The 17,322-nt window shown below is 44.1% G+C and overlaps 1 protein-coding gene across 3 annotated transcripts in view; it reads right to left on the reverse strand.

Annotated features, from left to right (window-relative positions):
- Positions 1–17,322, reverse strand: part of ABL2 (ABL proto-oncogene 2, non-receptor tyrosine kinase) — a 42,527-nt gene that overhangs the window by 4,404 nt on the left and 20,801 nt on the right. The window contains exons 1-10 of one of the 3 annotated variants that reach the window (XM_077277720.1): positions 9,738–9,902; positions 5,995–6,165; positions 4,759–5,054; positions 4,390–4,662; positions 3,234–3,318; positions 2,966–3,143; positions 2,703–2,887; positions 1,734–1,886; positions 1,363–1,452; positions 62–229 (exon numbers count right to left, since the gene is read on the reverse strand). In XM_077277720.1, the coding sequence (XP_077133835.1) occupies positions 62–229; positions 1,363–1,452; positions 1,734–1,886; positions 2,703–2,887; positions 2,966–3,143; positions 3,234–3,318; positions 4,390–4,662; positions 4,759–5,054; positions 5,995–6,165; positions 9,738–9,849 (1,711 nt within the window). In that variant the 5' untranslated portion in view covers positions 9,850–9,902. Of the gene's footprint in view, positions 1–61; positions 230–1,362; positions 1,453–1,733; positions 1,887–2,702; positions 2,888–2,965; positions 3,144–3,233; positions 3,319–4,389; positions 4,663–4,758; positions 5,055–5,994; positions 6,166–9,737; positions 9,903–17,322 lie in introns of those variants that run through there. The other 2 variants (XM_077277719.1, XM_077277718.1) reach the window with 2 other exon arrangements.

Genomic DNA, 17,322 nt, shown 5'->3' on the forward strand with positions numbered 1-17,322 from the left:
AACATAACAGCGGTTCAAAAACATGGAATGAGCACAGGAAACATATCTGCATCTCGATTACCTGGCGTTGTGCTCGAGGTGGAGTTATCTGACGAATCGCCGGTGCCTTCAATGTTCTCCTTATTGTCCGCTTTCTTCTTCAGGGTTCGGGACTTAGAGGGCAGCAGGGGAAGACGGCTCTGATAAGATGATGTGGAGGAAGCTGTGCGCCCGAGCTCTTCAGCGACCTCTGCAAGTGGAACAACATGCCCGGGTCACATCAGGGATACACTAAATGGTGTCACTGACCACCAGGAAGCTTTCAGCTACATTATTACTCATCTATAATGGTTTATAGGGGATGTCCCCTTCAGTAAAGTTTTTACTATAAGCTTTGATATTCGTATATTAAAAATAAAGAAGCAACAAACAGAGTTTTATTCACTCTCACCAGGTCCAGTGCGGAGTCTGCGCTGTTACTCCCGGTGTCTGTTATCGACAGCACTGCAGCCAGTCAGTAAGCGCAGGGTCCATGTCGAGAAGATGACATGGGTCGCTGATAGCCGCCAAAGCTCAGTGTCGAATGATGTCAGCGCTGCAGTCAATATCAGACATTGGGAGCAGAGGAGAAGACTAATAACTGGACCCAGTGAGGGTGAGTAAAGCTTAGTGGGTTTTTTATCACTAACGGAACTTATAGAGAAAATTTTACAGAAAGGAAACAAATCCTCTATTATATAATTTTTTTATTTTTTTTTTAATAAATACTGCAGTGTATACAATGCAAAGCTCCCGAGAAAAAGGTCAAACGCATACGCATGCATGGATTATCTGTTTGTTAGGCCATCCCTGCATGTGTTGTGACTGTCGAACAGCCGCGGGGGCTCGAACATATTTCTCGAGCACGCTGAAGACACTCGGTTAGCACCAGAGCATGCTTAGATAACACCTTTTCCGAGCACGTTCAATCATCAGTAACCCCAAATAATGCAGTGCTATTCAACCCCTGGGATGTATGGGTTTAATGCTGTATGACCCGATAATTTTAGGACACGCGAGTGTGTGACTTTTGGATCCGAAAGATCACAAGAATGAAGGGACCAAATTATTTCTGTCATTTGTTGGACAAAGTGAAACTCCTGACTGCTCACTTTGTAGATAACTGCAACACAGCCCGGTCCACGGGTAATGGGGTTGCACGATATTTCGCTGTACAGCAGTTCTGCTGTGCAAGGAAAATCTATGAAAAAACCAAAGACCTAAACTAGCAAAACGGATCAATAAGGGCTACCACCGATGAGCAAGTGATGACGAATCGTATGACATGATAGAAAGAATTCCTCAAATCTCCATTCCCATTTTGTCAGGTTAATAATAACCTACCTTCATTTATATTGGAGTCATGGAACATTGTTTCGAAGGCTTGGTGTGTCTCGGCAAAGGAAGGTCTTTCGGCGGGATTCCACTGCCAACCTAAAGGAGCGAAAAGCACGTAGTGAGAAGATGGTTTACAGAAAATAATTAACATATCATGCCTAAATATACTAAGAGATAAAGGGTATGAAGCAGACAGAGAACTCAGAGCTCCAGCGCCCCCGCCCGGACTAGTAACACCACTTTTATAGCAATCTCTGCCCTGTGGCCAGTATTGATAAAGGGGTGTAAACCACGATGAATAATAATATTATGCTTATACATTCAATTCTAGGCTACTGGACACCAATAAACTCTTGAAGCAAGATGAAGTTACTCACAAGCTCTCATTAGCTCATAGACCTTCGGGGGGCATCCTTCTGGCTGCTCCATGCGATACCCTTTCTCCAGCAAGTCATAAACCTGGGACAGGTCGATGCCAGGGTATGGGGACATGCCGTAGGTAGCGATCTCCCATAGTAGTACACCAAAAGCTACATAAAGAGATGGTACAGTCATCGATTAGAAGTAAGCACAGCTTTGGGAAAAGAAAAAAACAAAAAAACTTTCTGTGAAGTCTAATACTGACATTAATTTAAAGGGGTTGTCCGATGCCAATTTATAAGTGCAGTCACTCTGTGCGACTGCAGACTCTGAATCTTCCCAGAGCATGCACTGCGCGCTGCGGGGATTTGCCGGTTTCAGACATAGGACCATATGTATGTATGACTTATACACAAGCGAACTCGCTCTCTCTACACTTGTTTAGAGCAAGGTCGGGCCCTAAAGTCGGATGCGTCACTAAGCAGGGTGCGGCCTCGCTCACTACAAGTGCGTGCGCTGGGGAGGATTCATAAGTCTACAATCACACAGAGTGACTGCAGACTTATCGATTCGGACAGGACAACCCCCTTAAAGAAGTCATCTCAACAAAGTTCGGTGCACCCTTGATGTGGCCAAGAGGCTTGGGTGCACCGTTTTGTACACTAGTTTCACATGTCCAGCCAAGTCAGCACTGTCAATCACCCGTGAGGGAGTCGGGAACATGCGAAACCAGTGGGTCACTGCACTCAGCCTCTTGGCCACACCAAGGGTGCACCGAGCACCATAATTAGCATGTCGGACTAAACTTCAGTCTATGCAGGACATTAGGACACTGAAGGTGTGATTGTTATAGGGGCCATATCCTCTACATTGCTATGTGCTTAGTTTATACTATCAGTTTGGGCTCACAGACCCCCTTTAACAATATCCATCACATACAGCTACATATTGTATATAACAGACACATTACGGCACACAGTCCTTACCCCAGACATCTGATTTTATGGAGAAAGTGTTGTATGCCAGGCTTTCAGGAGCGGTCCATTTTATAGGAAACTTGGCACCGGCATGAGCTGTGTACGTGTCTCCAGTCATAAGACGAGACAGACCAAAGTCAGCCACTTTCACCACGTGATTTTCCCCAACCAAACAGTTCCTTGCAGCAAGATCCCTACAAAGAAGGAATAGTATATTAGCCAGAAATAAATTGCCATAAGATCGATGTAACAAGGCGGTGCATGCCACTCACCGGTGGATGAAGTTTTTCCGCTCCAGATACTCCATGGCGGAGGAGATCTGTGTGGCCATATAAAGCAGAACGACGGCCGTCACTTCCTCCCGGTTACATTCCCGGAGATAATCTAGCAGGTTCCCAAAGTGCATGTATTCTGTTACTATATAAAACGGGGGCTCCAGTGTGCAGACACCTGACGGGACAGGAAATGTGAGGAGGGTACATTGCATACCCAGTAGATCAAGCAGACATCACTTCAGATCCACTTTCTTTCTGTACTCACCTAAGAGTTGCACAAGGTTGGGATGTTTGATCTCTTTCATGACAGCAGCCTCCTTCAGAAACTCTTCTACCTCCATAGTGTCTTCCTGTACAGGATGAACAACGCAGGCATGAGGGACGTTAACCAGTTTTAGGAGAAACAGAACTAAATTATAAATGATCTATATAAAATGGCCGGGAAGACAGCCGACCGCGAGTGTCTGCAGATCAGGAACCATCAGGAAGGATAACATCATTAGCTTTAGGTCCACAGCCTGAGAAACAATCTATATTATCATGAATGGATAGATTGTTGTCGCTGGCATTCACGCAAACTGCCGAGAACAGGACGGGGTTCACACATCCATGTTTCGCAGTCTGAGCCACGGAGCAGCGGCCGTTCTCCTGACCGGTTCTCTACAGCCTAAGCATATATGAGCTTAGGAGTTGGGGTCCGGAGACCTGCCTCCGGTCCGTGCTCGGACAGTGAAATACAGATGTGTGAATGCAGTCTTAGGCCCGGCTGTCTTATAGCGGGCTTTCTGGTGTCACATATTGGAGGTAGCCAACCTATAAGTCAATAGCTGACCCTTTACAAGTCTTACCACATTGCAGGACATTTAGCAAAACCAAGCTTTAAAGATAAAAGACAGAATTTGGTGGAGATTTAGAAGGTTCGGTAACTCATTGTGGACACTGCCAATCTGCTGCAGGATTTTGGCCTACTTATAGGATGGCACCTTTATGTGAGCCCTATGTACAGATGTTGATCCACTGGATCACTTTCAGCCCACTTTCGGAATATCAGATGCAGCTACTTTCGGCCAATCAGAAGTGTTGGTATTTGGTAAACTTTTCAAAAGAGCCCCAAACTAGTGATGAGCGAGCGTGCGCACCACTGGAGTGAGCATTGGGGTGCTCGAGTTCCTGCCCCGCATGTTTCACAGCTGCTAGCCCATAAACATGTAGGGATTGTGTAAGGCAGGTAATCCGTGCACATTTTCTGGTTGTTTTACAGCGGCGAAACATGCTAGACAGGGACTCGAGCACGAGCGATACTCGATGTGTACCCGAAAACCCTGCTGCTCACTCGAGTGGCGAACACGCTCGCTCATCACTACCCCCAACCTGTGCAATAGAAAAAGAAAAAAATATAAGAAAGTCGCTGCTATTCTTACCTTGAGCGTTTTTACAGCTACGGTGAGGCTATATTTTTTCCAGACCCCAACATAAACTTCTCCATATTGTCCCCCTCCCAGCTTGTGCTTCATGGTGATATCTGTGCGCTCCATCTCCCACTTATCGTGAATGGGGGACACTCCATAAACGGTGGGCTTGTTGCACTTAGGTGCAGGGTAGTGTAAAATAGTGACCAGGCCATCGGCCACGGTGGAGTGATGGTGGACCAGTTCAGCCAGTGTGTTGAAACGGCTTTCCGCAGTGACGTAGACCTGGAAGACAAATAATGCTCGGCTTGACATGAGCTCTGTGTGAACTATGTGCCGAAATGACATCCACTAGCCACTGTGTTCCCATGTCAGCCTCACCTTTCCATCAGAGGCAGTGTTTATGCGGTAGTGGTAGACGCGACCCTCGTAACGCAGGGAAATGGAGAGCTGACCCGGGCTGCTCTCGCTCTCTCGCACCAGGAAGCTGCCATTAATAAGACTGCTGAGAAGATACTCCGCCGCACTCCGAGACACAGGGCCATGGTACCAGGAGTGTTTCTCCAGGCTGTTGACAGGAGTGATGTAATTACTGGGCACCCAGCCCTGACCGTTCTTAGACAGCACCTCGCACCATTCTCCATTCTGGTTGTAGCACAACACACGCAGCTTTTCTCCTACAATAAAATAAAAGGTTACATATAAAAGTTAGGATATTAATTTTAGAGGAAAAAAATAAATAAATAAAAATCTTAAATGTTTTATACACTCGCCGATAAACCAATACTAGACTCGTACTTCTACAGTGGTCAGGGCAGAAGACTTTTCAGCAGTCTCATTATCATAACAGATTAGTCTACTAGTCAGTTAGGGAGCTGCAAGATTTCTTCTTTTTATTTTATATACAGAAAGTAACATTTTAAATAAAAAATTATATAGAATAAATTAAAAATTAAATTTTAAAAAATAATCTAAACATTAGGTCATTTTCTGATGCCAACATCCCCTTTAAACCCGTCATTCATCTTCCCTTCAGGCTCTCTGCATAACATGATGTGTCAGTTTTGCCTGGAAAGTTATTTTAAAGGGGTTGTCCAGGTTTATCACAAAAGTCTCTCTCTAGGACTGCAGACATGTGAATCCTCACATTGTGCATAGTACACGCTGTCAGGATTCTCCGGGTGGTCATGTCACTGCATTACAATTAGACGTGTGCAAAATTGCTCCATTAAATTGTATTAAGAGAGGTCACACACATCTAATCTGTATGCAGCTAGGAGTAGGAATATCGCATGCTTGCAGTCACAACATCGCCTGGTCTAGTCACCAGCACAGGAGAATCCTGACAGTGCACGTGTTTGCAGTCACACAGAGACCGCAGACTTTTGTGCCAAACCTGGACAACCCTTTTAAATATGTACGGAAGGTTAGCACGGTGAGAATCAGGAATAAAAGTTCTCCTAATTTACATTTTTAAATGGAAAAAAATACAATCAAAAATATATTAGGGGCCTGCAGATAATGAGACTTTACTGGTGAGATTAAGTTTACCGCTATCTTAGGAGAACAATCAATAATAGACTGAGCAAATGACATAAGAAAAGCAGAAGACGGAACCTTTGGTGATGCTCAGGGTGTTGTCTCCGCTCGCCACAAAGTCGTAGAGTGCAAGGAAGAGGTTGGGGTCGCTCTCGGCTGCTCCCAGCAAGTTCTCCTTGGAGCTCCAGCGGATGGCGTCGTTGAGCGCTTGTGGTTCGGAGTCGCTGCCATAAGGACGGTGCAATGCTTCTAGGAAGAAGAGCGGAGACATAAGACGCCCGGCGACTCACCGCTATTATCTCAGTCATTGCTCTTTTTCTGGATCAGTAACACGCATTATGTATTGAGTCACCACGACAACAATCCTAAGTAATAACCAAACACATCGGAGGTGTCAAAAATGTATAAAATGCGTAGTAAGAAGGCAAAAGTCCCATCAACGAGAGAGATTATGTATCACAAGAAAACCAACTCCCATTTCTAACAAGACTTTTTGACGTTTTCTTCAGCTTCACTCGTCCTCATACACTACAGTCATTTTCATAAATAGAGGAAGAAATAAGACAAATTCTTTGTTATTTTTATTTCCTGCACACTTTGGGACCCTCATTTTCAGGAACATTGGACCCCAGAGACACTATATTTACCAGCAGACACACACGCTGCCATTGGGGACATAGTTAATACTTTTCTGCATTTTTAGCCATATTTTAACCCTCCCTCACCCACAGGGTATGAAAAAGAACAAAAACCGTCTCCAATAACACAACACTTGAGAAAGATGAAAGGCTCCGTAACTTTGCCGAGGTCGTTTACGTCTTAGTGTTTGATCCACACGGAAGCCAGAGAGACAATGAAAAGGTTCTTCTGAGCAGGGGTCACTTTCATCTCTGGCCGAATGTTAGGTCAGATCAAGTCCTCACCACCACAGCCGGGTCACGGCCATGGGAGGTCTCCACCTAGTAGTGACTTTATAGGTCTGTCATTTAGGGAATTCCCTAATGTAAACCCCCAAGTCCAGCAGTCTGGATGCTAAAAGAAGGGCAGCAATGTTTTGTGAGAAGAGCCAGACACCGGAGAATCCAGGAGACAGACACCATGATAAAAATAAATGACATAGAAAGACGAAAAACAAGAGGGCAGGTTTCCAGGCTCCTCCGCCGACCACTAGACAGCGTTTATTTCTACCATGACATCACCCGCATGGTGCGCCAGTTATAGGCTGGACGGGTGTCATCGCCCAAAATAACCAGGACCTACACCATTTCACCGAGCCAGACCATTCCTTGAATGCAGGAATCATTTGTGTGCATTCTGGATGATCAAAATAGTTTATCTAAACTCAATATACGGGATTTACAAGATCTATTACAGGAGCGCAACGCTTCATATAACCGCTGGCTGCACACAAACAAGACACTGGAGAAGCCTAATCATTCTAATCATTCGTTTTCAAGGGCACGCTGCTCCCCAACTTCCAATATGTATGGGGTCACAAACAGATTATGTTAGGATCAGGTGGTTGGAATTCAATCAACGAAGCCTTTTCTTAGGTGCGGAGATAAAGACGCTGCTGCAAAAATAAGACGCCGCCAGAGGCGTCTGGCAGTGGCGCCATCACAGAGACCACAGGAGCGCGGAGCTGAGTGTTCCCGAGTATGGGCGAGTTGGGCGACAGCCATCTAATGTGTATTGAGAGCGTAAAGCTTAGGTGGTCTTCGCTCTCGGTGCGTCATACATCGGGCAGAGTACACTGCCTGTGCACAGAAGAATTAAGAGGACCCATTTAATTTGTCACTGAGCAGACAACGCAAAAAGCGTGATACCAAAAGGAAATACTTAACTCTGGGAGCAAAAGATCAGCAAGTACGGGGTTAAAAATAGCCGTCTGTCCCATAAAAGAAAGTCACAATACAAGCGAGGGACGGTCAGCTGAAACTACACCTCATGCACCCAACAAGGGAGCAGTGACACACCACAAACACACAGGAACTTTTATAGGTTTCATTACAGCTGCTCTAGACTGATCATCAAAGGCTTGTTCCCCAGCAGGTTATCACCTGATCGTCCTTTCTGATCGTCCATCATGGATGGGTCGTTATGAAAACCTTTATATCTATGGGCAACACGTGATGAGCATTACAACTGTATCAGACAAGTCACAGGATATTACAGCTCGCCGTGTGTATCGGCTCACAATGATCAGAGCAGCTGGGACGTCTCAGAGTAAGGGTATGTGCACACGCTGCGGATCCGCACAGTTTCCCATGAGTTTACAGTACAATATAAACCTATGGGAAACAAAATCCGCAGTTCACATGCTGCGGAAAAAAACGCGCAGAAACGCAGCAGTTTATTTTCCGCAGCATGTCAATTCTTTGTGCGGATTCCGCTGTGGGTTTACACCTGCTCCAATAGAAATCTGCAGGTGAAAACCCGCAGAAGAAACCGCGATAAATCGCAGTGAAAACCGCAGCGGTTTTTCTCAAATCCGCTGTGGAAAATTCCACAATGGAATCCGCAGCGTGTGCACTTAGCCTAAAAGATCTCAAGTCCCTGCTACATCAGCCAAACAGTGCACTCGTTTCCTCAAGGTGCACTATAAAGTAAAATAAATATATATATATATATATATATATATATATATATATATATATATATATATATATATATATATATATATATATATATATATATATATACACACACACACACATACATATATATATATATACACACGCATACATATATACACACATACATACATACACATTATAATTATATATTATATATATATATATATATATATATATATATATATATATATATATATATATATATATATGTAAAATAGGGCTCGTTTCACTCTAGTGTCACCTTCATCTCAGATTCCAGACAGATCTATTTTTTAAAGGATTCCTGTCATCCCATTGACATCTAATAGAAAGTATTCAGGATTACAAGACACTTAATATCAGTTTACGCAATACTTGCTGCCATTTACGTGGTTAGCACGGTGGCTCAGTGGTTAGCATGGTGGCTCAGTGGTTAGCACGGTGGCTCAGTGGTTAGCACGGTGGCTCAGTGGTTAGCACGGTGGCTCAGTGGTTAGTACTGCAGCCTTACAGCACTGGGGTCCTGGAATCAAATCCCACCAAGGACAACATCTACAAGGCGTTTGTATGTTCTCCCCGTGTTTGCGTGGGTTTCCTCTGGGTTCTCTGGTTTCTTCCCACACTCCAAAGACCTACTGATAGGGAATGTAGATAGTGAGCCCCAATGGGGACAGTGATGATGATGATGAGGTCTGAAGCACTGTGCTATGTAATCAAGTAAAATAAAGTATAAATACCATAAATGATAGCCCAAATAACTATAGCAACTACTACTAAGCCTTATAAACTACAGTAGTAGTATACTGCACACTGTCAAATAGTCTCCGAATGTTCGGCCTGTCCGCACCGCGAGGGGTCAGATTTCTTATATACAGATATATAAAAATCCATTATTAAAATTGCAATGTGGAAAACATGGACTAGCATAACATTATAAAGTACAGCGGTTAACATATGTGCAAGAGGCATGGAAGGAAGAAAATAAAATTTTAAAATAAAAAAAGAAAAGGTATAATACGACAACATCATCCTATGCAGAACCAGGATGCAGCAGATGAGAAACACAATGGCAGCCTATAGGGAAACACTGGATAGCGGTAGTATCACCCTGCAGGCAAAGTAATAAAGCGTCACAACTGCAACTGAACCCGTCCTAACCAGAGTCTACAAGAAAATAGTGATTGTGATCAAGACATGAAATCTTACCCTGTGGATGGAACTTATTTTGCCGGACGGCCTTTTCCCAAAATGCTGCGCTAATCATGTGTCCTTTTCCATCCAAGACACCAGGACTTGCAGGGACCGGGCCAAGTATCATGACCGCCGACAGACTGGAGAGGCGGCTAGCAGCGTGGCATAGATGCCGTCTGTACCCACTTTGCAAGTATGAGCGCACTGGCACGGCAGAGGAATTTGAAGAGCTGGGAGGGACGGGTGGAGACAGATGGAGGAGGACGGGGTCCGGTTACAAGCACTGGCGTGCTGCACCAGTTGCTCCATTTATTGGGAGTGTGGATGGGAAATGTGACGGAAAAAATGCGTTAAGTATTTCTTATAACTACAAGGGATGGATGGCAAAACAACAGGGGGCAAGAGGGGGCATACACATAAAATATCATATACAGCAGTCAGCACATGACGCTCACTTACAACAGGACCCTCTACTAGGTACTATATACAAAGATACACGCACGGTAAAACCAGTAGGACACCGTGTCCTACTCCTGCCTAATGCTAGGTTCCCGGAAACCTGCCCAAACCACTGATCACCTGCCCGGGCATTACAGACCAGATTCCTGCAATTACCAGAAATGTCTACATTTCCTAATCAAATAATAATAATTTGCTAAAAATTGCAAATTATCAGGTCTGGTAATATCTGGTGCCCATCTTCACGCATGCCCATCACGTCATATAAGCATTTAGCACATGTATGGATTGCCATGACAATCTATGGGTGTTAGACGGGGTAAAGAATAAATCCGGGTCCACATCTTTCAGCGGAAAGTCAGAAAACACTCCAGTCATGGACTCAAATTGATGTTATAATTTAGGCCACTTTTATTACATAAATTAGAAAGTGATTTCATCGGGTTGCATTAGACCCCTCCACCATCTGCTAAACATCACCCCAAAAAGTGGATGGAGCTGGCATCAGGAGACGAAGGATCTGGCGTGTCGATATCTACAGTATACGGCAGAACTAAAAAACGTTGCACCTGTGTTATTCTGGCTTGCAGCCCCCAATCTTGTAGAATTTAGTGTCCACGCTCGTCTTGTGAATAAAATGCCTTATTAGTGAGAGGACCATCTTTTATAAAGGGCAGCCATGACTTCCAGACCACTCGGTACATGTCATGCGCACAGCAGGACTAGGACAGAGGAGGTGCACACTTTCGAGAGGAGCGGACGGCAGCTGGGTCGGCACAGGGGACACGGAGGCTGCACGTGTGTCGGCCCCATGTCTTACTGGTGTGCGGCTTCTCCATCACAGCTGTTGCTCCGATACTCCCATGCTACAGGCATCCAGCAGCTGGCCGACACAAAGCCACCATGACTGGCCAAACGCCACCGGCAAGTAAAGGAGCAATAATCTTACAGAGCAGGAAAGAGGGAAAAACATGTACTTGTTCGTCTGCAAGGTGATCTACTGGCTCCAAAAATCATTATCCCGGTCACTTATAAAATACTGTTTCCTGGAGCTTTCAGGTTTTCAGATACAGAACAGTTGTGGGAATAGGGTTTAGACTGCATGTAAGGCCGGGATCACACATACGTGAGATACGGCCGAGTCTCGCAGGTGAAAACCCAGCTGTGGAGCCGGCACTCCAGAGCGGAGAATGGAGCCGCACGCTCCGCCAGAGCTGGGTGTTACCATGCGAGACTCAGCCGTATCTCGCATATGTGTGATCCCGGCCCAAGAGTGATGTCTCTGCAGGCAAATCTGTCCCAACCCTCTCCCCCATCATCATACATCGTTATGGATGAGTTTGGTGCATTTTTTTCTCACTTTATTTTATGACCTGTGGTGCGTTTTTTCTCTTCAAAAACACAGCTTTTTTTTTTACTTGCGTTTTTTCACCCATTCACTTGAAAGGGTCAAAAACACTGAAAGACATGCTGCAGATTTGCAGAAACGCTTTGATGACACATCTGCCAGGAAAAAAAACAAAAAAAAAAATAACATATGCATGAGATTTCAGAAATCTCATTCACTTTGCTGCTACTGTAAAATGCGGCATTTTTTCTCTAGCAAAGACATGGCAAAAAAAAATGCAATGTGTGCATAAATCCTTACCGTAGTTTTCCCCCATTGAGTTAAAAATGGCTTAGCTCCAAAACATCTCAAACAACTTCAAAATGTGCATAATTCACAAGTGATTTTTTTAGGCCATAGTGTGCAAAAAAAAAAAACGCACTGCATGAGAACAGACTCCTAGGCCTCATTCACACACTTTTTTTCTTTTATTTTAATTCAGCCTCTTATTTCTTGCTTCAAAAAAAAAAAAAAAAAATATTGCAGGAAGCTGAATTTTTCAGAAAACAATGCTTTATGTGAAAACCCTCCTAGAGGGATAAGTGTGTGACTGCTGCAGACAATCAGTGGCTGCAGAGGTTGGATGCCAAACTTTCCTGGGATCACAGCTCAACAGAGTTATGATGTCAGCGCAATAGCACGTAAGCAAGCACTGACTGACAGCAGCGGTCCCATGCTGGACGCTGGTAAAAGGTCGGGATGACTGATGGATTTTTGGAACATCTCATCATACAAACTGGTCTGTCTTTCCTGGGAATTTACACAGAAATGCTCCAAAGCATCATAAAGAGGAAATGAGAGACAACATGTCAAAGAGCACATCTGGAGAGGCTTCTCCGAGCCAGAAAACATTTACATTAAAACAATATTACGCACTAAAGATGTTGTTTTGTTTCCCCTGAATTTACACAGAATTTCTATGGGACATGTTGTGGAATAAATTTAAAGAAAAATGTCCTCATGTCCTGGATTACACGGAGGTGGAATTAATTTGTAGCCCTGTGCCTTCAGACTTCCCAATGTCTTGCTAGCTCAGAAATCACTACATAGATCTACATAATCTCATTTGTTATCTATTTATTATGTTCTTTTTATCTCAAGATTATCGTGGATGGGATGAAGGACTTATTACGGAGTGTCAAGATGGAACGCTTGAACATGGAACTTCTACTAAATACAAGGAGGAAAGAAGATACTGGCTACTGCCAGGTACGACCGGGACAAATTTAAGAAGGAAGGCGACTAACTGGAAGTTGTAAAGAACCTCACCCTACTCGATCAATTGGAGAATAGCTATGGGCTATGTTCCTGGACAAGGTCTTCAAATAAAGGAACATTTCACTGGCGATGAAGACACGGCTCGTACGTAGTTTGGTCTTTTCAGTAGTAACATACAGATGTGAAACCTGGACGATAAAGAAACAAGACAAGATGAATCGATGCCTTTGAAATGTGGCGCTGGAGAAGGATGTTATCAATACCATGGATGGCAAGAAGAACAAATTACCGTAATTTTGGAACAAATTAAGCCAAACATGTCACTTGAATGAAAAATCACCAAGCTATGACTTGCCTACATTGGACACATCATACGAAGAGTAATCACTGGAGAAGGACATCATGGTGGGAAGAATAGAAGGAACAAGATGGAAGAGTAAGACCGGCAACCTGATGTCTTGATGCAATCAAGATAACGGAGAAGAAAACCCTGGAGGACCTATGAAGGTTTTCACAAGATCCTACACGATGTTCATCCATCAAATCGCTATGGCTTGATATTGAACCGAAGTCCGTTAAAATAAATGATTTTTTATGAAGGGATAGAAAAACAGCACTATGTACGCCGCAGGCATGTTTTCCCATTGAAATGTGTAGGAAACAGTATTTGAAGCAATTTCTCTTAGGCTACGTTCACATTTGCGGTCGGCGCCGCAGCGTCGCCGCATGCGTCATGCGCCCCTATATTTAACATGGGGGCGCATGGACATGCGTCGCACTTGCGTTTTGCGCCGCATGCGTCCCTGCGGCGCCCGCGTCCGGGCGCAGAGGACGCAGCAAGTTGCATTTTTGCTGCGTCCAAAATCAATGAAAAAAAGGACGCATGCGGCGCAAAACGCAGCGTTGTGCATGCGTTTTCCTGCGTTTTTGTTTGCGTAGTGCGTTGCGGCGCCGACGCTGCGGCGCACAATGCAAATGTGAACGTAGCCTTATGGATTTTGGAGCAGAATCAGCTCCAAATGCCACCTCTAAAAATTCCCTGTGAATATTCGCATGTGGGTGTTAATGAGATGCATGTTTAGAGACTCTGTGCCAACATAGCATTAAAAAGAAAATCCGCAGTGGAAGACAAACTAAAAATTACATACTGGATCTCGATGTAAGCAAAGAACATACAGCATGGTCAATGTGGATTTTGGTGCAGACTCACCATGAATTTTATTCCATACAGTAAAAATTTGCATTTTTTTCCATAAACTAAACATGCCACAGGCCTTAACAAAAATCTGCATAGCGGGGATATTACTAGATGCATGTGGCGGAGGTACTTGAACACTATCCACTTGCATTGCACTGTAAATAACTGCAGATCAGAGGTGCAGTGTGTCTGAACTCAGCTATATTCCATCTTCCAAAATTGCTGACAATAGCGTTAACTCCCTGTACATAGGTGAAAGGGGTTCTCCCACCATCATTTACTGTATATAACGTAATTAAACAATGCTGCTCATTTATTTGCTGATAATAACCGATCCAGTAAAGTTATAATATTTACTTCTATAGTAGATCGCCCCCTGGTGTTCAGAGTGTGTAGCACTGTGAACGTCCTACTGCTCACACATGCCCAGTTACTCTAGGCAGTGACATGGGAGAATAGCTGGGAAGATTGCTTCTGACAAAAACACAAGAGCTACTATATTGTCAGCTGCCAGAAGGGGAAGGAGAGTGATGTGGTCTAGAGCCCCACCTCAGCCTGTGCCAGTAGGTCACCAGTCTTATAAATGCCCATAAGGCAGTAGAGTTCGGGCCTCCGGACCCGAGGACAGTCCATGCTTCGCAGTCTGAGCTTGGACGTCTGCATGATCCCTGTGTCAGAATTAGAAGCTTAAAAAAGGCTTAAAAGGGGTTTTCTTCTCTTCTTTCTTTAGGCATTCAGTATCATAGCCCCCTGGGAACCTGCTAGCCGGAAGCGATGTGCTCCTGATGACTGACCGTTCAGACCAGCGACAAGGTGAAGCCTTTGGTCCACACCGTGCGTTCCCCAAAGCTGCAGAAGGAGGCAGCTTTGCCGCTGTAGCATCGGAGGAGCAAAGATGCAGTAAAGCTGGCCCAGCCCAACAATACTCTAGGAAATTGGCCACCTATGGTAGTTGGCAGCGGTGGCCATTAACTTAGGCACTGAGCAGTAAACAGTGACACCTAGAGTGCCTCCGTTTTTGTGAAGTAACTTGCAAAGTTGCTTGCTTTTACAAACAGCAATTTTAACTACTAGCCAAAGTGACAAAACCCCTTTAAGTCAAAAGCCTGTGTATCGCATAGACAGATTTAAATTAGAACTGTGTAATGTTTCATTTTCCCTGTGCTGGTGCTGTACAGACAAAATATATGACTTGTTTAAAGTTGGCATGCAATACTGTCATAATGCCCAAATCCTAGACGGACGAGTCAAATGTAAATGGGGCCTTACCATGATACACGAATTAAAACACTTATTCATGAACACTTAGTTTGGATAAGGTATAACGATATATTGCTATGAATGGATCCCTCCGCAGTGACGTGGGCGATACCGGCCTCATCCTGCAGCTCATGTCAGGCAGAAATCTGAATATAAATGATAAACCCAAGGCGCCCACAACAATCTGCTACGGCACAACTGGCGCACTGGCACAGCTCGTTCTGGAAGGCGTATATTTCTTGTAGGCATCGAACAATTACATAATACTTGGAAAGAGGAACCTGCACCCATATAAACCTCTGTCCGTATCCTTTATGCACTTCCAAAAGGAAAGACATTGCTATGTAAATGCAAAAAGGTGACAGAATTGCTCCCGCACTGAAGCCAATAACTGGCATCCGTAGTCGCTGGCTCCAGCAATGTATATATCATTTGTCACTCGCAGACAATGACAGGAAGAAGAGCTCTGATAGAAGGAGGCGCTGGGATGGGTGAGATCCCATTGCTGGCAAGCTGTCACATTCACGGATGGTGACAATGGGCGCAGAAGATAAGCTGCCAATAATCTAGTGAATACTCTGCAGAGGACACGTGAAGGTTACAGGCTGGGGGTGTGGGATTTGATCAGAAACCAAATGTGTCTTAAATCAGTTACAAAAAAATATCTAGTTTTAGGAGCCGGAAGTGATGGCCGAATGTGGACACCCATACAGAACGGACAAGAGTAGCACGAGAACAGCGTTCTGCAATACCCCATTCACAAGTATTGCCCCTCTGAACAGGGAATGCATTCCGGGGCGAGTGACCCTGGTGGCTATGACGGATTTTGTAGTCACTGCAGCAAGCAAGATTAGTAAAGTTATTTAGGAAGAGCACATACCAAGGTAAGAGGGGGGGAAAAAGTAACCATACTATGACATTCCCTCCATAAGGCAAAGTAGAGAAAGACCCTGCAAAAAGCGCTCCTCGCTGCACCCACACATTGCACTACTCATCACATTCTCACACTACATGCACTGATTAGAGAACTTTAGACACCGGCGGTTTTTTCCCCTGAAGTCTTTTTAGACGATTTTTGCAACTTTTTTTTTTTCATTAATGTGTGCAAACTGTAAAGCGCTGCAGAATATGTTAGAGCTATATAAAAATAAAGATTATTATTATAAAAAATAAAGATTATTTTATTCCATATACAACAGTGGTGGACAGAAGAATGGAAGCATTTATAAGTTACAAAAAAAGACGGCATATGCACAGCAAGTCGTCGTGACATTTATGTGCATATGGTCATAGTTTTGTTGTTTTTTTAGTGATTTTTCAGACTGATTCTGCGTAAAATTAAAAAAAAGTCATCATGTTCACATACTCCTTATCAATCAGGTCAGAGGCATTACTGGCCCCTTGCACAATGTATATAGCCAGTGTTATAGTAAATATAGTAACGGCATTCCCCCGGTTTCTTCTTTTAGAATCTCACACTTTGTATGAACAATGCAATAAAAATGTGCAGTAATGTCGTCTCTGCCTGGCCCCGGGGTGTGCCCACCGTCTCCCAGCGGTTATTGCGTTGTGAGACGCACACAATGACTCGGGCTCCAGCGCCGCGTGGAATGTGTGAGCAGAACAGGCACCCGAGGCTGGAGAGTGGCCAAAAACTGCTTCGTGGTAACCATGGCAACAAAAAAGAAAAAACAAATGTGCAGGTTGAGAGAGGAAAAAAAAGTGACCCTGTAACCGCGACATTACATAATGCACTGCTGTGACCACTTTAAAAAAAAACAAAAACACACAAGTCACTGCCGCCAGGTAAGAAATATCATCAAGTAACAGTCTATAAGAACAGGCAAAAGAAAGTATTTGTCATTTTTAAACTGTCACAATCGGTTATTTATGTAACACAAAACTGACATTTCCTTCAGAATCCATCATCATCCTGGTGTTCGGCTGACTAACCGTAAGGCTATGTGCACACGATCAGGAATGTCTGCAGAATTTTTCTGAAGAAAACCGGACTTTTTCTGCAGGAAATCCTCATGCGTTTTTTTAGAGTTTTTTTGCGGATCTTTTGCGCTTTTTTT

Source organism: Ranitomeya variabilis, chromosome 8 (genome assembly GCF_051348905.1).
Source record: "Ranitomeya variabilis isolate aRanVar5 chromosome 8, aRanVar5.hap1, whole genome shotgun sequence".
NCBI classification, from domain to species: Eukaryota; Metazoa; Chordata; class Amphibia; order Anura; family Dendrobatidae; genus Ranitomeya; species Ranitomeya variabilis.